The sequence below is a fragment of the Neovison vison genome, chromosome 11 (genome assembly GCF_020171115.1).
Source record: "Neovison vison isolate M4711 chromosome 11, ASM_NN_V1, whole genome shotgun sequence".
Classification (NCBI taxonomy): Eukaryota; Metazoa; Chordata; class Mammalia; order Carnivora; family Mustelidae; genus Neogale; species Neogale vison.
Genome location: NC_058101.1, coordinates 198,921,961 through 198,944,811, shown reverse-complemented (window position 1 = coordinate 198,944,811; position 22,851 = coordinate 198,921,961). Strand labels below are relative to the sequence as shown.

At 39.9% G+C, this 22,851-nt stretch overlaps 1 protein-coding gene across 10 annotated transcripts in view; it reads left to right on the top strand.

The window, feature by feature from the left end:
• TENM3 (teneurin transmembrane protein 3) overlaps positions 1-22,851 on the top strand; it is a 692,983-nt gene that overhangs the window by 556,844 nt on the left and 113,288 nt on the right. For all 10 annotated transcript variants that reach the window (XM_044225666.1, XM_044225665.1, XM_044225674.1 and 7 more), the window contains 2 exons: positions 2,799-2,921; positions 20,798-21,012. In XM_044225666.1, the coding sequence (XP_044081601.1) occupies positions 2,799-2,921; positions 20,798-21,012 (338 nt within the window). The remainder of the gene's footprint in view (positions 1-2,798; positions 2,922-20,797; positions 21,013-22,851) is intronic.

Here is a 22,851-nt window from a genome sequence, read left to right as displayed (position 1 = left end):
GTTGGTCTCTGTTTTCAATACAATGTTAAACAAGATATAACTTTATTTGGTGTGGTTCTCATTATACAGCATCTTAAGTAGATTGGAATTTCATTTTATTGAGATTTACTGTAAGAAAAAATATATATAAAAAAGCTATCACCCAACTGGCAAAATAAATAAATAAATAAAGTAAAATAAAATAACTCTCCAAACAGAAACATAACATTACTTTCTAACATTTGACATCAGTGCAGGATCCCATGGGTTATCTCTCTTCTTCAAAGTCTATTAAAGCCAATAATATAAGCAAATCTATCATTCGGGAAGACTTTTCATGATACATAAAAGCTCACACTGGTGATAAATTATTTTGTGTAGAAACTTTGACCCTTTCGGAATATTTATCATCGCTATGCCAAAGTATGTCTGTCAAAGCTTGTACTATATGTAGAATGAGTTCCCATTATTTTATTCAAAAATTGCTGAAATACCCAAAACGTTGAAAAATGTAGGAAGTGATAAATGTTTAGAAATCTCCTGATATTTTGCCTCTCAAACACTATGTAATTTAATGCAAAATGACATATGAAGTTACAAGTTGACAATTTGTGAATTCAAGGATTCTATAAGCTCTATCTTAATCCTTAAAAAACCAGAGATTGAAAGGAACTGCTACCAGATTGTAATTTAAGAAGGGGAGAATATACATTTGTTAAAAATACACAGGGTAGATGTAGCTATGTTTGGAACTGGGCTTGCTGTTTCTTACTATAGCATAATTTTATAGCAGGAGTCATTAACAAAAGAATGCAAAACATGAAGAATACCCTCAAACTGTTGAACTTTTTTAAAAAAACTTTAATTATATAAAGTTCTAGTGGATTTTCAATCAATTGCTTTTCATAGACTACTACACTAATATAGTCATTAATTATTTATTAATAATATAGCACTGTTCTTGACCATTTACTTATTTGTCTTATATTTATTAACTTTTCCCTTAATCCCATAAATTAAATTAAATTCCCTGTTTTTTTTTAATCCACAACAGTGTTTTCTTAGTTGAAAACATCAGAACATAGATTTCATTTACTTGACAGACACTTATTAAGACCTATGAGGTATGAGGCACTTGTGTAAGGTAAATGAGATATAAAAGAGAATGATAACAGTCTTGGGAGAGATGCTTAACCCAGTCAGGGAAGGATCCCCCTCAAAATTGGTACCTAGCATCTGAGCAATGAATGGGTATTTTACAGTGGACAAAGAGCCGTACAGACAGAAGGAACTATTTATTGAGAGATAGCCTGGTCTGGTCAGGTGACTTCAAATAGTTCAGTAATCTCGGGGTGCCTGGGTGGCTCAGTTGATTAAGCGTCTACCTTCAGCTCAGGTCATGATCCCAGAGTCCTGGGATCGAACCTCGTACTGGGCTCCCTGCTCCCTGAGGAGTAAAATCTTTTTAAAAAAAAAAAAAAAAAAAAAAAAAAAGTTCAGTAATCTGGAGCCAATAAATAATGGAGTACCTATGCACTAAGAACGGTCCTGTTATGTACCAGCTCTCGGTAACACACTGTCATAGACCTATCCTGCCAGGAAGTTCACATTAATTAAGTAAGGTAGGTTTAACCAACCTCATTTTTTAACTAAAACTAATGTTAATAATATTCCATCATTTGTCCAAGGTTAAATCCTAAACTGAAGATTAAACCGAAATCTAACTCCGTCTAACGCCCCTGCTCTTTACATTGACCATTTAATTGTGTTACTATATATATTACATATTTAATCAAGGCTTGCCTTTTAACAGTGTTTCTCAAAGTCTTTCACACTGTTTCTAACTATACTTCTTAAACATTATGTCTTTCTTCACCTCTCTGGTAAATTCAATCTATACGGGGAAATGGCAAATAATGTCCAAAAAAAAAAAAAACAACCTTTTTTGATACAGTGATATGATCATTCCTAGGTTTCTCTAGGGATATTCAGTCTCCTTAGGGATGAATTCTGAAACTGTATTCTGTGGAACACAAATGAAAGTTTACTTCAGGATTAGTGGTCAGTATCACAGTGATTATTCTTGTAAATATTTCAAATACTTTAAGAAAAATAATATAAAAAATTTTAAGTACATTTATAAATATATAAAGTCTTATGGTTGTCTCTTTTCTAAATGCTGCAAATAAAGTAATCTAGTCAACACATTTACAAACTTATTATAAATCTTTAAAATTATCATACCCACATCAGAAACTCTTCATGAAATGACCTGACACATAGCATGTTGCTTCATCTGCACCGTTGACAAATTGAATGTCATAAACTCATCTTAAGTCTAAAATATTCAAACATTACCATATTTTGTCTTAATTCATTCTGTTCATTTCATAGGCCAGCAGATTTATGTGGGAGACCAGTAGTTACTTTTCACCTTAATCCCAAAGAACAGCATCATGTTTCCTGAGAATGTATAGATGTTGCAACTGAGTGTTACGGGTGTGCAAGTGGCCTGAGGTCAAGCAAAGCCAGTGTTGCTACAGAGCATTCTACCCCTCACCTGAATGACAGTGAGGAGTGGGACTCAGAGCAGAGCAAATAATCATTCATTCCTAAGAGCCTCCTGGGCTACCTTGCTGTCTATGCTACATTTGTGTGAGGAACTGTTTCCTTTCTAATTTTTATATGCAATTATCTCTGGTATTTCAGAACATGGAAATTTTCACTTTACATACGAATCTTGTTATAAACATGTTTACGAGTTGCCACGCTGCTGAAAAACAGCAGACCTCTAAACAACTTGTATTCTTTGCCCCCAGCAATGCATCTCTTTGGCCTCAACTGGCAGTTACAGCAGACTGAAAATGACACATTTGAGAATGGAAAAGTGAATTCTGATACTATGCCAACAAACACGGTATCATTACCTTCTGGCGACAATGGTAAGAGAAAGAATTATGTGTCTTGTGTGTTTCTTTTAACATCTCTTTTCCATAAATTTATTTTTATCCATGTCACATCCAGTTATATCTGGGAGAGAGAAAAGATTTTGAAATACAGATGTCATCTTTTAATGAGGGGTTTTTACTCATTTAGTTGAAAGATTGGAAGTTCTCCTTTTTACTATAGGAATAGTATGTTTTCTGCCTTCTGAGTTGATGGCTAGGCTTTTCCACCTTTTCCTCTGTAAGTGTGTATTTTGTCTGATTTTTAGTCTCTAAATAGGCTATAATTCACTATACCATCTCATATATTGTATCTTGAGTGTATTAAGCTTTTTTCATTCAGCTAGCATATGGAGTTGGAATACTATGTTAATTTTGTCATAAAAGCTTTCAAATATAAGACACATTAAAGGATTATAATTTATTGACCTTTCTTCTGCTTGTCCCTTCTGTAAACCTTCATAAGTTTGCACTTTGGGCTAACAGACTTCCAGGTCACTTGGTTCTGAATTAAAAACAGAATTTAAGAAGTCTGAAAATTCTTCCTTTCATTTTTCTATATATACACCCAGGAAAATGTATATATGCATGTATATATTTATATTATATACACCTGCCCATTATTTCAATACGTGTGTGTGTGTATTTTGACACTTGGCAATCTCGGACTTTTTACAAAATGTTATAATACTTTATATCTCAAAGCAACCGAATCAAGATACCTTTTTTGGTCACATAAATATATTGTCTGCCTTTAAGCGTTTCCCAAGATGTTCTTCCCTGTTTGTTTCTTCTTATCTCATGAATTTATTTTCTGCTTTGGCATCAATTATGTCCGTCCTTGAGTGGCTAGTTTCTCTGCAAGACTAGAAAGAAGCTACTGTGTATTTATAAATAACATAATATCTATTTATTTATATTTTTATATATGCTTTCACTGGACACGTACCCATTCACCATGACTAATGCCGTCATCATTTTTCTGTTCTCTCGTCTTTTGTTTTATTTTAACAACAATACTTTATGGTATTTCTCTTCCTTCTCAGGGAGCCTGAGGAATTCTATAAGACGTTAGATTTTCATGGTAGTAATAAATACCCTTTGCCCCACACCTGTATGGAGCCTTTTGATGTAAGACTCCACATGTCCCAAGAAACTATAAGCTGGTGACCTATTAGTAATGAAAACTGTAGGTGGGGGAAATTGCAGCTAAGTAAACAGTTGTTTAATTTTTTTATACACTGATAGCACACAGATGAACCATTCACTCAAGTGACGGCACAGAAAGGGAGAGTGTTTATTCTGGGTTTCTAGAGATTAAAATGTAGCCTGTCTCTTAAAGTGGACGGTTTCTATGAAAAGAGCCCAATGGCACGTACTAACCACACGTGGAAAGAACTTTTTTTTAGACTCAAGAAATTAGTCTAAAAAGAGAAAGGCTTATTGTAGGCATGTTTTCTTTTACAACATCCTGGCCTTTTATCATGGTGAAGATGAAAATAGAGCACAGCTAATTAGTTCCACAGTACTTGAGCGGCATAATACTAAGAGAGCTGTGGATTGAGAGATGCTCCCCCAGCCGCGTGCTGGTCCCTGGTGCTCTGCCGGGGAGTGCCTCCTCCTGCTTGAATCCGTGGTCCTCCGCTCACATAAACCTCTGTTCAAATCCTAGCTTCTTCACCTGTTTACTTTGTGACTTTGGTCAAGGGGCTTCATGGTTCAGATCCTGCGAGAAGATTTTGGGATACTGTTGGAATAAACCATCTGGGATCATAGCAGTTCCAGGCATTTGAAAGAACATCATGGTGGAAGGGGTGGGGGGTGCGCCTGGGTGGCTCAGTCAGTTAAGCATCTGCCTTCGGCTCAGGTCATGATCCCAAGGTCCGGGATCGAGCCCTCCTGAGCAGGGAGCCTGCTTCTCCTCCGTCTGCTGCTCCCCCTGCTTGTGCTCTCTCTCTGTGTCAAATAAATAAAATCTTTTTAAAAAGAAAGAACATCAGTACATACAGCTTCAGAAATTCTGTGGAGCAAATAGAGTTTTAAACTCTTCTCTATGTCTGCAGTAAGAAATCCACACTATGTCCCACGCCCATACCCATCTGAAATATGTTTCCCAAAATAGTGCTTATCCTCATTTTGTGACACGCACCCTGGTTTGCTTACTCTGCTGTGTTTCCCATTTAAACAAGTGCTGGTTGACACTTACTCACAAAATTTCACAGTTTACAAAGGATGGTGGTCCACACTTTCAACAGCACGGCTCTGAAAGTCCCCTCCTCTAGGAGAGACTGAAGTTCCCCGACGTGATCACAGAATGCACTGCGTACAGTTGACGTGAGGCTGTAGGACTGTATATACATGGAAGGAAAGAACCTTCTTCGTAGCCTAGCCCTGTAAAGAAGCTCCCCACGTAAGGAACAGGCACCAGATGCTCCAGGATGAGTTAGGTACTCCGGCCCACCAGCTGGACTGGCCTTCAGAGACATTCCTCCTTTATGGAAAGCAAAGCTAGCTCTGGGCTCAGACCTTGTCTGCAAAGTGCGACCTAGGTAGTAGTCACTTGTCTTCTTTATTATGTCTCAAACAGCATCCCCCCAAAAACCCTAAATTGTGAAGATTCTTATTTCCATTTTTCCAAGTATCTCTTAAATACATCCATGTTTCTCTTAAATACTTCCATCCATGGGGTTCGGGAGGCAGGACGGGACAGTATTTACAAGACAGAAGAAGTACCTGAAAAATCACAGGTTTTAAACCTCTGTGACAACTCTGCCCTGTCCATTCACCATCGTCCACGACCTCAGCTTTTCAAGTATCCAGAGAAGCCTATCACATCATCTCTCTAGAAATTCGAGATTGCCACCCTTAGGAGAGCCTTAGAATTCTGAACAAAGCCCACTAGGAGATCTAACTGTGCTAAGTATAATGAGACAACTGAGTCACAGCCCCTAAATACCCTACTTTGGTTTATGCAGTCCTATTTTATTCTCATTTTTTAAGTACAATGCTAAGGAACAGTCATGGGGTTAAGGCTTCAGGAAACTCCCTGCTAGCTTGTAAGCCCATTTAAACAGAAGCTTCTAAGTGATATTTAGTATATTAAAAAAAAGAATTTCTATTATATTCCATGAGACCATCTATGACTGCCAGTTTTAGAGACGAAGTGTCAGAAGTGTGGGGTCTCAGGCAAAACTGATGGACGTTGGACAATGTGGAGGAAGAGAGGAGAATGAGGTTTTTCAACCTCCAATACCCGTCTCTTTCCAAAAACTACAATTACTCCCCTGGACCAAGGAATTCACTTAGCCTAATGTACTGGAAAGAATGACCCAGGCCTGTATTCAGTTCCTAGCTCCTTCATTTATTTACTTTGTAACCTTGAGCAAGTCACCTCACCTCTTGGAGCCTCAGTTTCCTCACGTGTACATAATACCCATCTCCCGGCTCATTGACCACCAAAGGTCTGGCCACCCTGCTCACTTCCCTTGCAGACCCCCATCCACACGTGTCAACCCTTGTTCCAAATCTACCCAAGTCCTCAGAACCCAGCTCTCTCGACAGATGGGCCCTTCTGTTCAACAACAAATAGAAACCTCCCCAGGAAGTTCTCTTAATTTCTTGTCAACAAGTCATTCCTCTGTGTGTCTGTCTGTACGTTGACACCCTTGGCCCTGTATTCGAGGCTCATCTTCCCATGAGCACTCTGGATCCCATTCTGTGTCTTCCAGATCTGCCCACTATTGACACCTGCCAGGAACACGAGAACCTACGGAGCCCTCTCAACGTCTTTTTTAAAAAGCCCCAAATCCCTCGACTCTCCCTCCTAGTCCAGCTCTACCCTACTTGTCCCTTCTCCCGTCACACCCAGCCTTCGTGAGCACAACATCTGTATTCATTATATTCATTCCCTTGCTTTCCACATACCGCTTTCTCATGGCTCGTTCTCCACCATCGTGCACTGAAACTGGTGTCTTCTGGGGTTATCACGTGCTACCTCGGTAGCATCAGTGAAGCCTCTTCCATCTTTATCATCTTTGAGTTCTTGGTAGCGTATGATAGTTAACCTAAGCCTCCTAATGGAAATGTTCTTTTCTCGTAGCTTCTGGGATACTGCATTCACCTTGGCTCTCTTCCTGACTCTTTGGCAGTAACTTGACTCATCTGTTGACTCAGCTTTCTCCTGCTGATCCCTCCACATTGTCTCTACTCAGGACTCTGCTCTTTTTTGGAATAGGATTCCTCTGTGTTCTCTTATCTGCTCTCCTGGCTTCGGTCACGTTCTCTGTGCTATGTTACATTCTGCGTGCTCCCAAATCAATATAGGTATATATGATATATGGATATACATAGATATTTTTCTACCTTTGAGCTCCAGACAACTATGCAAAATCGATCCAGGTCTTTTTGGAACTTTTCCACCAGGGTGTCTTCCAGGTGCCTCAAACTTCCCGGGTCTAAAACTGAGCCCATCAACTACATTCGTTCTCTGTTCTTGCATCCTGGTTCAGTGGCTTAATAGAAAAGTTGGCATCAGTTCTCCTGATTCTGGACTAGGACTCGGAAATTCTGTGATTGTGCTTGGTGTTTTCATGCAGTTGCTTTCAGATGTCAGCTGGGGCTGTTTAAAAGCTCCACTGAGCTAGATGTCCAAGGTGGCTCACTCTCATGGCCGGCACTTAGTGCTGTGTGTTGGCCGGAACTCAACTGTGGCTGCTGACCAGAACATTCCATGGGGCTTGGACTTCTCAGAACAGAGCAGCTGGTTCTGAAGAGAAGTATCCCAAGAGGGAGCATTCTAAGAGACCCACACAGAAGTTATAAGCCTTCGCACATCCTACAATATTGGACACTTGAGGATGCCACTTCCATTGCATCCTGTTGGTCAAGAAAGTAAAATCAGCCCAGATTCATGGGAAGGAGAATTAAACTCTCTGTCTTGTGGGTAAATGCCAGGGATTCATTTCATGAGAGCATGAGCGATTAAAGATATTGTGGTGACCATCTTCTGGAAAACACAATTGCTGTATCATCTCTTTCCAAATTTGTCTCTCCTTCACAGCCTTCTGGGCTGGGAAATGGCATCATCATCCACCCAGTTTACCTGGGCCAGAATTTCAGGAGGGATGCCTGGCTCCTCCTACTCCCTCAGCTCCAGATTCAGTGAATAACCTAGTCCTATCAGTTCTAACTTCACAGTATGTCTTGGATCCATCATCTCTCACCTGAGTTGGAGAAGCCACCTTCTGTCTGGGCTGTTATGTCTCTAGTCTTGCTCACAGAGTTTTCAAACACAAATTTGAGATATCAGTACCCTGTCTGACCCCCTCCAGTGACCTAGACTCCCATCAGATGCTTTTCGGTGATTTCCAAGGCTCCCCACAATCTGGCAGTAGATCACACCGTACTCTAATACAGAAACAGTATAGGAGAAAGAGCCTAGGCTTTAGAGCCAACCCACCTGGCTTCACATCCTAGTTCTGATCCTTAATGGCTTTGTTACCTGGGACAAGGTGTCTATAGCTTCTTTGGCCTTAAGTTTTCTCATTGTTAGAACCGTCTTAAGGATTCAATGGAAATACTTAAAACGGTGTGTAGTATATAATAAAGGCTTGAAAAATGTTAGTGGCTATCACTGGTACTACTTAATATATGTCTTCTTTGCCAGAGTAGGAGACACAGATTAAGTCTGTTCTCTGCTGCTCTGTCCCAAGCTCTCAGCACAGCTATAGATATGTCAAACATGCTCAGTTAGTATTTGTCAAAGGAATAGATGAAAATATTATGACTAAATGCTATAAAGTACATAAAGGGCCCAACGCCGTGCCTTGCAAAGTATACACAGAACAAATTTGGTAGAGCCTAGTGGTTAAGAATTGAAGCTCTCTTATTGGCTGGCAAGGCATGAGTGACCTTCCCTAACCTGCTAATTCTCTGTGCGGTAGTACTGACGTTTAAATCAAATCCCGCCTGTAGGCTGCCAGGCAGTGACTGGAACATGGCAAGATTTGATATATGTCAATAATTATTAGTTCACGCTTTTTAACACAATTCTAGATCACACACTTGTAATTTTAACACAGTTCTAGATCACACACTTGTAATTTGTAGCTAAGTTTTTAAGAAGAAGATATATCTTTTAAATCTGCATTAGGAATATTCCCTAAAGCAATAATAGAAAGCCTTATTATTAGTTATTTGGATTTTATGAAAGGAATCTTATCCTTAATATTCCTTTGAATGCAGAGTATTGTAAAGTTATTTACTGAACATACGTTGTGTGTCATGCATGGAGCAAGGCTCTGAGAATATAGCGTGCGGGGTGGGGGGAAGATAACACGGATGTTCTTGGAGCATGTGAGTTGCTAGGCAAGAAACCAAGCAGGCAATTACAGTGAGTTAGCACATAGAGAGCACCATGGCAGGATATTTCAACACTACTTTATTTGAAAGGAACAATAAGACAAATGCCAAAATTTAGTAGAGACTTGTTTGGGATGATGTAAGACAAAAAGCCACAAATGTTGGCAAGTATAACTCTGGCAAATTACTTCTCCAATCAAAAACCAAACCAAACAAAAACATCCACTCCTTTTGTACAAACTTCCAGTTATAAAGTAAGTAGATTAGGGGGTATAATGTAGAGCACGGTGATTATAGCTAATAATACTGTATTGGATATTTGAAAGTTGTTAAGAGAGTAGATTTTTTTTTTTTTTTTTTTTTTTTTTTTTTAGTTACCATACAGTGCAATATTGGTTTCTGGAGTCCAGTTCAGTGGTTCATCCCTTACATACAGCACCTGGTGCTCATCGCAGTGTCCCCCTTAATGCCCGCCCCCATCCAGCCCATCCCCCACCCACCTCCCTCCATCACCTGTTAGTTTGTTCTCTGTCCTCTGCTGTTCAGAGTCTCTGACGGTCTCTCTCCCTCACTAAGACAGTAGGTCTTAAAAGTTCTCTTCACAAGAAAGAGGTGGTAATTACGTGAGGTGATGCTTGTCAACGAGACTCATCGTGGTGACTGCTTCACGTTGGGTACAAGTGTCAGGTCGTCACACTGTACTTGGAAGCTAATGAAATGTTTTATGTCAATTATGTATGAACAAAAAATTTTTTCAACTCCTGAGCACAGATTTAAAAACTACGTATATATATGTGTGTACGTATATATACATACATACATATGTGTGTGTATAAATATATAATTAGTCCTGTTGAAACAAAATAATTCCAGTGCTTTTCAACTTTACATTTTTGTTCATCATATATGAATTTTCTCAAGTACTGGACGATTTCGGAGAATTAAATTTTATAGCAAGTTGAAGATCACCTTTGATTTGAAGAAATGGGCTAAAAGGGCCGCAGGTGCCTTGAGTTTTCTTCAGTATTGTTTATATAATTTGAGTTGCAGTGTGCAGTAGTTCCTTAACTAGGTGCCCTATAGATTTTTGTTCATTAAACTGTATTCACAAAGTAGTTCTGTTTCAATTCAATTCTCTTGCGATGCAACCCTGTCTGTCCACCACGCTAAGTTATGGCATGTGGTTGTTTATCAACAACGTTCTCTCAGAGATCTCAGAGTCAGGGTATGAATCCAAAGTGACGTCATAGGCTTGGAGGATGGGCTATCGATGGTCTGTAAACGCCTAATCTTGCTTCCTGACATCTTAATTATTAGTGCCTCTGCGGGACTCAAGACGATATTATCATTCACCCTCCCCAACAATGGAGTTAGACTTTCACCGTTGGATTTCTTTTCGGCCTTTCCATTTTAATAATTATGGGCTTGTTTACTCATATCCTGTGCAGGCAGCAAAGTCATGATCTGGAATGGCAAAATAGTTAGTATTGAGCATCTGTGCTTTTTCTGATATCACAGAATAATTTTCAGGCAGATACCAGACCTTCTGATAACGAGTATGATTTCAATATTCCATTTTGTCCTTATAACATAAGGGTTGGTAAATCATTATTTATACAATATCTCAGAGTTCAAGGCATGGTTAATGCAGTATCTGAAAAATGCCAATTTTATGGAAAAAATTTTCCTGATGTGTTTGCCTAGAAACAGGGGAATTACCTAAGGAGAGCAGTAACAATAACTTCGGGGATGTGACCTCTTTATGTGTTCACGCTCTGACAACCATATTTTAAGACGTTCAGAGTGTTGTGACACATACTTACTGATGAAAGGGAAGTTCACAGTTAGTAGGTAAAAAGACTGCTAGTGGCTCCCACATTCAGACGCAACAGGACATGTTGGGAAAAAATCTTCAAGATGATACCCTATTGTGTTAGAAGACATGGTACACCTCGCTCTTACTGTGAAGGCTTTAATTGGTTTGATTCCTAACCTACACGCTTTGAGTTTAGAATAACTACAGGGCACTCTGTTGCCCTCTCTATTTTTTTCTCCATTTTTCCTCCTTTTTCTCTTAGTAAAACCTACAAACAACCTTCCCGTTTCCTATGATCATTCCCAGGTTCAGGCTCCGGGGGCTTAAGGATGGAGTGATCTCAGTGAGGGAGGACAGAGAGCACCAGAACTGGCCCTCCTTTTATTTCCTCTGAAGCCAACGTGTTCAGGAATTCAGGACATGATGAAAGACATCTGTGTCCTGGCTTTTATCTGGGAGGACTGATGAGCTTCAGAGGAAAAGGTTGCTCCAGTATTTACAAGTTTATCAAACTGTGTCAATGGCTCGCTGACTTCCAGGTGTGGTTCCAATCCATGAAGAGCATTTGAAAACGCTAACAGGATTGACCACACTTGACTTGGCCAAATGAGAGAAGAGCCAGGACTTGAAAAGCAGTAGTACAGAATTTAGAAAGACAAAGCCCCTTCACAGGACTGCGGTCCCCTGACACTCACACTGGAGGCTTTTGCAAGAACGTTACACTAATCCAAGCCGCCAGGTCACTGGATTTAGGTAAAGGAAAGTCAGCAATGTCCCACTCCATCTCTGATTCTAGTAAGAGGTCAGGTCTGCATCTGGCTTTTAGAAAAGATCCATTGTAAGACTTTAATTCAAAACAAATTAATTCTCTTTTCTTTTTAAATATTTTATTTATTTATTGGAGAGAGAGAGAGCAAGCAAGCACAAGCAGAGAGGAAGGGTAAAGGGAGAGGGAGAGGCAGGCCCCCTGCTGAGCAAGGACCCTGATGCGGGGCTCAATCCCAGGGCCCTGACATCATGACCTAAGCTGAAGGCAGATGTTTAACCAACTGAGCCACCCAGGCGCCCCAAAATATATTCATTCTAAATTGTGTAACAATTAGAAACAAATAGAAGTGGATGGGCACTTTAAAGCAAGAGTCCTATTTCAGAGGAAAAGCTAGACTAGATGAGTGATCTTCAAGCTATTTAGTTCTTGGGCCTTGAGACAAAATAGGAATACAGATTTAAATTAAAGTGTATTTCCTGCAACCATAAGACTCATAAATGTTTTGAAAACCTGTTTTCTTTTAAATGGAATTGTACTCATAATTATGAGTTGTACCCCTTTGACTAAAATCAACCTAATTATTCTATAACTATGTGAACCATTTTTATAACTACTAAATATAAAAAGTGTACATGTATTGAAAATACCTCTCCGAGTAAGGTGAATGGGGGCTTTCCCAAATAGTCCAGCTAGTCATGGATGGATAGTATTACAAAAGCAATTGAGGAGGTGCCTAGGTGGCTCAGTGGGTTAAAGCCTCTGCCTTCGGCTCAGGTCTTGATCCCAGGGTCGTGGGATCAAGCCCCACATCGGGCTCTCTGCTCAGCGGGGAGCCTGCTTTCTTCTCTCTCTCTGCCTGTCTCTCTGCCTGCTTGTGATCTCTGTCTGTCAAATAAATAAATAAAATATTTTTTTAAAAAGCAAAGGAAAAAGATTCAGTATCAATTTTATTCCTGTTTCTTTTTTTATAAACATAAATATAAGAAATCTTGCTGCAAAATAAGCAGATGGGAAGGAAAGGATTTTTTTAGAGCGATGCTATTCAACTGTTTGAAATCCTTATTAGTCATATGTCAAGAATCACGTTGTGATCTATTTCTAAAAGGTGTGTTGAGCGGTCTGCAAGCTGTCAGCTCTGTCACTTGTCTTTGTCAGTCTTACTGAGAACACAGAACTGACAACTACCTGCTTTCAAAAATATTTGGTCCCAAGTCTTCCAAATCCACCCATTTCTCAGCTTCTGTGAAGTATATCTATGAAAAGCCTACCCAAGGCTTAGCAAAGCACTCCTAATTGTACCCGTTACTCTTTCTTTAACTTAGTGGCTTTGTTTAACCCGATATCCACAGAATGGCGTGGAAAATGGAACTTCTGTTCATTTTCATTTACCTTTGTTATTACAGTGTCTTTTGAATGCTTTTGTTGTAGCATATGTTTTAAATACCTCTAATTGGCTCATTTAATTTGTAGAAAATACTAGATAATTTCCTGGCAGAGCTAGGACCATTAAAATGAAACTTTCTGTCAGAAAAAGATTTCTTCAGTTCAAATAAAGTAATAATACATTTTGTCACAGTCATCACAGCTCTGAATTCCTTCTCTAAGGCGATAGCAGAGAAACAGATAGAGCACAGATCCTTGCCATGAGTTTGGCAGTTGGATCGAATAAGGCATCACGGTCTTTAATAGTTCTTACCTTATGGATGTTGTCTTCGTAGTCAGGAAACCTTTCTGCCGGTGGAAGGCGTTCTCTGCCAGCGGATAGGATGGATAATGAGGTCACCAAACAGACATGTTCTCTCTCCCTCTTGATGTTTCGGACTTCACAACTTACCAACAGTCTTAAATATTCTGATCTTAATGCCACACTTTGTCCTTGATAGAAATACAAGCAAGACAGGGAAAGACACTAAAGCTCTCCCTTGGGTTTATAGTGTCTCAGCTAAAGGAGGCTTCGTCAACAAAGCTACTTTCAAGTTTGCCTTTGTTTGGCACATTAGAAGCTTTATATGCTCAAGACAATGTGTCATAGTAAGATTCTGAATATATGAGAGGTATGCCCTTCTGTTGTAAAGAGAGTCTACATATGGAAATTGTTGAGGTTCTAGAAATTAATTCCCTTAAAACAGACTACTACTCTCCTCATTGAAAATCTTCCCAAAATATGTAAGGAAGAAGGGAAGGAAGGAGAGAGGGAGGGAGGAAGGAAAAAAAATCTTCATGTAGTCTTCATACCTAGGAGTATGACTCCTCTTATTTGAAGACTCCTGGACTAACTGACCTCCATGGGCACTTGATCTCTGAGATGCCATGATGTTATGATTAGTCGGTGTTTTTCATTACAGGGAGACAAGAAAACAATGATCTCAACTCCTACTGCCCCCATTCAGGCACATCCAATCAACCTTGGTTCTTCTGTCTCACAAATGAAAGAACCTTCTTTGTGAAAAGGAGCCACCTGTTTAATTGCTGTGGGACTAATTGGATAAGTAAACACACATAGTGATACAACGGTAGGCACACATATCATTTCTGTGAGAAAGCCTTAACCCCTTGAAATCAGTATATGGAGAAAACAACAAAGCAAAACCTGAGACCCAGCAAGTCACAACTTGATTAGTATTTCCAAAGCTAATGCTTGGGCCAGGATGATGGCCGGGGAGACAAGGTTCTGTGATGAGCACCATTCTGTGCTTACCAGCATTCAAAGCACGGGTGTGCTATTCAAGCTGCTAAAAACCATTTATAGCAGCTCTGCATAGGATTAACGCCACTGAGTGGATTAGATCAGGAAAGCTTCAGAAAATAACAATAGGACTTGCTAATACAATGAAGTATAATGATAGCCTTAGTGATGTACAAACTTGATGAGTGCGTCCAAATGGGAACCACTTCTGTATTTAAATATGACATGTGTACGAACCAGTCTTCGTGGGGAAAAGGACTACTACTTTATTCAGTATTTTTAAAATAGTTTCATGTGGAAGTCAACCCAAAGACAAGAACCTGTTAGGAATTTAGTATAAATTATTACTCAAGGAATTTCACATTATAGTATCCATGGCAGTGCTTATTTCATAAGAACTGGGCATTTCTTTCTAATCAAAATATCTCCAGGGGCATCTGGGTGGCTCAGTTGGTTAGGTGTCTGCCTTTGGCTGCCGTGGTGACCTTAGGGACCTGGGATCTGAGCCCATGTAGGGCTCCCTGCTCAATGGGGAGTCTGCTTCTCCCTCTGGCCCTCCCCCTCTTCCCACTCATGCATGTGCTTTCTCTCTCTCTCTTTCTCTCAAATAAATAAAGAAAATCTTTTTAAAAAGTAAGTATAGAAAAACCTATAAACTTATATCCTAAAACTGAAACCCAAGCAGATTCTCTGGTGTGGTTCAATGGGTTACCACATCTGATTTTATATAAATTAGACAAATTCAAAACTTAATAATTTAAAATGATTTTTTTTAATAAAAAGCAAAGATTTCGCTGATGACTAGGTAAGACACAGAGTATTGGAGTTCTGCAGGCCTCACTTTGAATCTTGATTCTACCACTCACTTTGGGCAGGTAGTTTATTTCTCTGAGCCTTCGTCTCTTCATCTCAAATAATGTCAACCTCATGGAGTTTTTTTGAAATTCAAAACACATAAATTAGATGAAACTACTTAACATATCTTAGGACTTCAGTAAAGTTAGTTCCATTTCTCCTTTTTCTCTCTTTAATCTTTTCATTAAAACCTAATTTCTGGGGGCACCTGGGTGGCTCAGTGGGTTAAGCCTCTGCCTTCGGCCCAGGTCACAGTCTCAGGGTCCTGGGATCGAGCCCCGCATTGGGCTCTCTGTTCAGCAGGGAGCCTGCTTCTCTTCCTCTCTCTCTGCCTGCCTCTATGCCTATTTGTGATCTCTCTCTCTCTCTCTCTTTGTGTCAAATAAATAAATAAATAAATCTTTAAAAAAAAAAAAAAAACTAATTTCTGGGGGCACCTGGATGGCTCTGTTGGTTGAGCCTCCAAATCTTGATTTCAGCTCAGGTCACAATCTCAGGGCTGTGAGATCAAGTCCCATGTCCTCCGCACTGAGTACGGAGCCTGCTTAAGATTCTCTCTCTCTCCTTCTCTTTAAACAAACAAACAAAACTAATTTATGATATATGTAGGTGCTAATTGCAAAGAAACATCCAAAATGTACAGTAACATTTGGCCTCGGGTATTTAAAATTCCATATGAATCAAGAAAGATATCTGATTGGAGAGAAAACGAACATAATCTCTGAGCAGTCAGATTATATTTTTTAATCTTTGTATTTAGCTCTGTGTTCTCATTTTGCTAGAGCGAATATGTATTACTGCCATAAAATAAATATTTGATATTTCAGTGAATGATGTGGTATATAATCTATGAGCTGATACATAAAAAATTACAAGGATTACTATAACCCAATTTTTAATTTTTTTTAACATTATTTATTTTTTAGGCAGAGAGGTAGGCAGAGAGAGTGGTTTGGGGGGAAGCAGATTCCCCACTGAGCAGAGAGCCCGATGCGGGGCTCAATCCCAGGACCCCAGGACCATGACCCGAGCCGAAGGCAGAGGCTTTAGCCCACTGAGCCACCCAGGAACCCCTTTAATTTGTATTCCCTAGAGCATATCATAATACTAAATTATTAGTTAAAGAAAAGCAGGCCCGGTAACTGCCGTGGTTATGGACATCAAGAGAAAGAGGAGGCGGGATTGTAAATAATGAGTTTTTGTTAAGCTTTCTTGTACATCCCCTCCTGCCTCATCCCTGGGTTCTGGCAACTAGACCCCATCTCGTCTCTCCACATCCAGGCTTCTCACTGTGGTAGACCCCCCTCACCTGCAGATAGGTGTCCCGAGACCCCCAGTGCACGCCTGAAGCCACAGATCCTACTGAAATTTACATATACTGTGGTTTTTCCTATACGTATCTACCCAAGATAAAGTTTAATTTATAAATTAGGTGCTGTAAGAGGTTAATAACAGTAAGTAACCACAAAATCGAATAGTTACAACAATACCGTATGACAAAAGTTATGTGAAGGTGGTCTCTCTCAGAATATCTCACTCTCCGTACTCACCCTGCTGTTTGTGGTAAATGGTAGGGGGTGGGGGGATGCTCCTGTGGAGAGATGAAACGAGGTAAACCGTTGGGGCCTTGTGCTGTGGCCGTTAGGCTACTATTGACGTTCTGAGGATACGTCAGAAGGAGGATCACCTGCCTTCACACCACAGCAGACGGCGGGTAGCTGAAGCAACAGAAAGTGAAGCCAGGGAGAAAGCGGCTACTGTTTGTCTTTAATGTCCTTGACTATAACTTCATTTCGTCTTCAGCCAATGGTCTCCCTTTAATGAATAACTCCTTTGCAAGCAAGGGTTCATTTGTTCTTGTAGCATACGGTAGGCCGGGTAGAAGACAACCCCAGCATTTACGAGTGCTCTACTTCAAACTTCACATTTATCTATAAGCGTGAATTTATTCTGAATTATTCTAGACCCCGGCGGGCATAACTGGGATATGTGCTATACTCATCTGTGATCACACAAGACACTTTCCTTAGTAATCTGGAATTCTGTTTCTCCTGATGATAAACACACGTGCCTGCATGTACACACACACACACACAACACAGGAAAAGTAAGTGCTTTTATGGCATTGAAATATAATTTGCCCATATTAAGTCGAATTCAAGTATCTATTTTTTAAGTCTTTATTTAAATTCCAGTTAGTTAACATACAGTGTAATGTTAGTTTCAGGAGTACAACATACTGAATCATCACTTCCATACATCTCCTGGTGCTCATCGCAAGTGCCCCCCCCTTAACCCCTCACGTATTTCCCCCATCCCCCACCCACCTCCCCGCTGATAACCATCAGTTTGTTCTCTAGAGTTAAGAGTCTGCCTCTTGGTTTGTTTCCCTCTCTCTCTCTTTTTCCACTTTATTCATTTGTTTCATTTCTTAAATTCCACGTATGAGTGAAATCCTATGATATTTGTCCTTCTCTGGTTGACTTATTTCATTTAGCATGATTCTCTCTAGATCCATCCACAGCATTGCAAATGGGAAGATTTCCTTATTTTTATGGCTGAATAGGAATGCATTATGTCTATATACCACATTCTCTTTTTCCAGTCATCGGTCGGTGGACACCTAGACTACTTCCATAACTTGGCTTTCATAAATAATGCTGCAGTGAATGTCATCAGGAGCGTATCCCTTGGACTTACTGTTTCTGTATTCCGTGGGTGAATACCCAATAGTGGGATCACTGGATCATAGTATCATTTTATTTTTAACTTTCCGAGGAGCCTCCATACTGTTTTCCAGAGTGGCTGCACCACTTTGCACTCCCACCCGCAGTGCAAGAGGGCACCTTTTTTCCACGTCCTCACCAACATCTGTTGTTTCTTGCACTGTCGATTTTAGCCAATCTGACAGGTGTGAGATAATGTCTCATTGTGGTTTTGATTTGCGTTTCCCTAATGATAGGTGACGTTGAGCATCTTTTCATGTGTCTGTTGGCCATCTGGGTGCCTTTGGGAAGGTGTCTTTCATGTTGGAGACCAGGCTGTTAAGCTGGCCTTCAGGGCTTTCCACAAACTGATCTCATTCTCCCTTTCTAGTCAAATCTTCTGTTACTCCCATAACAGACCCATTACTGTCTCCCATTCACTCAGTATACTCTGACGGCCACATGCTTTACATACGTTGCCTTATGTAGTTCTTACAGTAGTTCTGTGATTGCGTTATTATCACACCCATTTTACAGATGAGGTTTAGAACCAGAGATTTAATATTTTCCTTAAGAGCAGGGCGCCTGGGTGGCTCGGTGGCTTAAGCCTCTGCCTTCAGCTCAGGTCATGGTCTCAGGGTCCTGGGATCGAGCCCCAGGTCGTGCTCTCTGCTTAGCAGGGAGCCTGCTTCCCCCTCTCCCTTCGCCCGCCTCTCTGCCTACTTGTGATCTCTATCTGTCAGATAAGTAAGTAAAATCTTTAAAAACAATTTTTTCCTTAAGAGCACCAGTCAGTTATTGACAGAGCCAGGATTCAAACCCAGTTTGACGGTCTCCAAAGCCAGTTTTCCTAACTTCTTTTCTAGCCATATGGATCTCTCTGTTCACCATCACTGCAACACACAGCCAACTATACATCCATGGTTTGGTTGTTTGTTTAAAGATTTATTTATTTATTTGAGAGAGAGAATCTCAAGCAGACTCCCCACTGAGCATGGAGACTGACGTGGGGCTCGATCTCACAACCCCGAGACCATGACCTGAGCCAAAATCAAGAGTTGGACACTTAACTGACTGAGCCACCAAGGCACCCCTGCACTGCCAAGTTTTTAATCATAATGTTTACACCAAGTCAAAAACCTTACCCTACCTGTCCTTCAAAGTTTACCTCGGAGTTTAACACTTCTGTGAACTTTCAGCCACTGGTCTACAGTGATACCACCTTTTTCTGACCTGTAACTATATATGGATTTAGATCATCCTTAAGCTCATCAAATTCAGGGTGGTGTTTTCCCAGCCATATAATTCATTACTTGATGGCAGAAACCATGGAAGCCAGGGTAGATAAGCAGACAATCTCTAAGATTCTGTTCTCTGGTTTATTTTTCTATCACGTGTAGTCCTATGTCCCTGGTAAATGCTCAAACGTGGATTCAATGTTCAACTAATAACTTTTCATACATAGAAAACTCAGTCCTCCTGTCATTAGAGTAAGAGAGTTCACAAGTCTGTGATTAAAATTAAACCCTCTAACTTTCCAATTGACAACTCTGGAGGCTGTTTTGTAGTTGATGCTAAATAACACTATGTAATACCTGAATTCATATTCCGAGTAACATTAAAAAAATCATAGTAAGTCACCGTTGTGACTTTAAGTAGTTTGAATGGACAGAGGAACATTTTCCAGTTTCATCCTGTCCCTCAGCCTTCATGGGCCTTCTCTGAATAAAAAACAATGTGATTTTATTTCTATTTAAGGCAAGTGGTAAACCTCCTCTATCACATGCCCTGTCAGAACAGCGAGAAAGAACCTTAGCAAGAGGGAAGGAGGGGAAAATCATACCCAAAAATAGGAGTCTTGGATCTGTTTCCAAAATCAGGAGCTGGTAGAGACTTAGGGAGGACAGAGCTTTTGTTCCTTGGTTGAAGGTCACTGAAAGGGGTAAGGCAAGTACGCTTGGTGAGGCTATGAGTGAAACTGAGCTGAGGCCAAAAGAAAGAGAAACGTTAGGACAGCCTGCTTCACTAATTTTGTGAGAATCTGAACTTTTCCCTCCCTCCCTCCCCCGCCTAATGTCCCCACTACCCGTTCTCTGCCTCCTTTCCAGCATCTTGAGTTTTTATTCACTCTAACACAGAGTTCAGAGGGAACTACATGAATCCGTGCCATTGATTGGTTTTGTTGTTTGCTTAAAGATTGATTTGGAAATCTCCATAATCCATTCTGCCTTAATTTACACTTTGCAGTGCTATGGTACGCTTAGAAGGACTGATTAGTAACAGACTTAATCTCTCCCAAGAAATAACAAGACATATATTTGTAAGATAATTACGTTTCAAGTGATCAAGAAAGACGGTAGGTGTGAAAAGAGTTTCAGTAATAGGCATACCTTGGGGGAAGTCAAAGGATTTTTACTTAAATATCTTAAAGAATGTGCTAAATCAGAATTCGTTGAACAACAGTAGCTCACAGAAAAGCTTTTAAAGTGAAAATTATATTGAAACCTTTCATTTATCAGAAGAAAGAATGCCTGAGCATTTAGTGAAAAGAACTTTCTGAAAGGGAAAGCTGTTTTGTTGTTTGAGGCTTTTGGGGGGAGGGGTGGAGCAGGGGGGGGGTGTTAGTTGTTGTTGTTGTTGTTTTAATTTTTCATCGTTTTTCAATGGATCTCTTCCATTCAGGAAAATTAGGTGGATTTACCCAAGAAAATAACACCATAGATTCTGGAGAACTTGATATTGGCCGAAGAGCGATTCAAGAGGTTCCTCCTGGGGTCTTCTGGAGATCCCAGCTCTTCATTGATCAGCCACAGTTTCTTAAATTCAATATCTCCCTTCAGAAGGATGCATTGATTGGAGTATATGGCCGAAAAGGCTTACCCCCTTCCCATACTCAGGTAAAAGTAAGCTTTGTTGTCAATAAAATGCAAACTGCTAGTTTGCATTTTTAAAGTTATCCCGTTTCTGAAGTTCAGCTGTTTAAGGGTTGGCCCACTTTGGTATTGATCTTTTACAGTGAAAAGAATTTTGATTGTAGGTTACACTTGGGGTTTTCAAATTAGTAGGAAGAACGGCATTTTCTTCCTGACTTGCGTTAATCGTTATTGATGGACTAAAATGTACTAAAATTTGTGAGTAACTGAATGAATATCGAACATCATCCGAGAGCTAGGAAAACATCATGGATTTTCCAAGTGGTTTACAAAGATTCTATGAGGATTTCACAGGATCTTATTCTTTTCATGTAATACATGCACGTAGCATTTTCATCTCAAACATCGTATTCATGCTGTTGAAAATATATCGTATTTTTTCTACTTAATGCAAGACTTACAAGCAAAGAAATTATGGGAACATAAACATAAATAGAGTGACATGAACTTTATCAACTCAAGCCACCATTTCCTCAGAAGAAAGGGCAAGAGAACTTCCGTAGATAACCAAGGCTGATCATCTACGTGTGGTTCTCAAAACAATTCAAATACCCTTCAGTCCTACATTCAAAGACCTTTAAAGTTGGTCCACTTGCATGAAAATTATGTCACAGTAACAGTCGCAGAGAGCTGCTATCAGTAATTCTGTAGGCTTTTTCATAATCTAATACTGGATCAGGGTATTTACATTGGAAACTGTGATTTAAAAGAGGTCCCATTATTCTAGTGCCTTTGGTGGCTCAGTCACTTGGGCATCTGTCTTCCATTTGGGTCACGATCTCGGGGTCCTTGGATTGGGCCCCATGTTCAGACTCCCTGTGCAGTGGGGAACCTGCTTCTTTCTCTCCCTCTGCCTCTTTCCCCCTGCTTTTGCTCTCTCTCTCTCTCTCTCTCAAATAAATAAATAAAATCTTAAAAATAAAAAGAGGTCCCGTTATGTCTAAGAGAAATTATTTGAATAACCTACTGTAACTTTGGAGCTCGGACTTTTCCTAGGGTCAACTATTATGTTAGTCACACAGGAATTCCAAAAATGTAATAGATGGTTAATGAACGCTGACAATCGGATAAGCCTGAAGTTATACTTAATAACCAGTTTATTTACCCATAGAATTTCATGCAGATTTTAATTTGATTTATGAGATGCAAACTGGAGGATTTTCAGGTATGCTTTAGAGTATGCAGTTTTCTGAGAAATGCTTTTTCTATTGCCTAGGAATATAAGTTCTAAAGAAAAATTGATCATATATCAATAAAAGAGTCCTATCTTTAAAGAAAGAGGAGAAGGAAACTTAAATGTGCTTTCTTTTATGTCACCATAGATCAGAGGAAGTTTTGTATACATATATAAATTATGTAGCAGTGAAATCTTTGAATATCATGCTTTGGTACATTCATTTTTCTGATAACATTTTTCATATCTACATTATTAAAGTAAATACCTTTGATCCTTGAACATTAAATACTCCCCATTGTGGGGGCGCCTGGGTGGCTCAGTTGGTTAAGTGTCTGCCTTCGGCTCAGGTCATGATCCCAAGGTCCTGGGATCAAGCCCCACATCAGGCTTCCTGCTCAGTGGGAAGCCTATTTCTCCCTCACCATCTGCCTGCTGCTCCCCCCTGCTTGTGCTCTCTTTCTCTCTGTCAAATAAATAAGTTAAAAATCTTTAACAGTAAATAAATACTCCCCATCGTGTGCCCGTGTCCAGTTTAAACTTCTGATTGCAGTTATGTTTGACACCTGTTTATGTCATAGGTGACACAGAGCACGAAATAATAACCAGATTGCCTTAAGTAGAAGTGG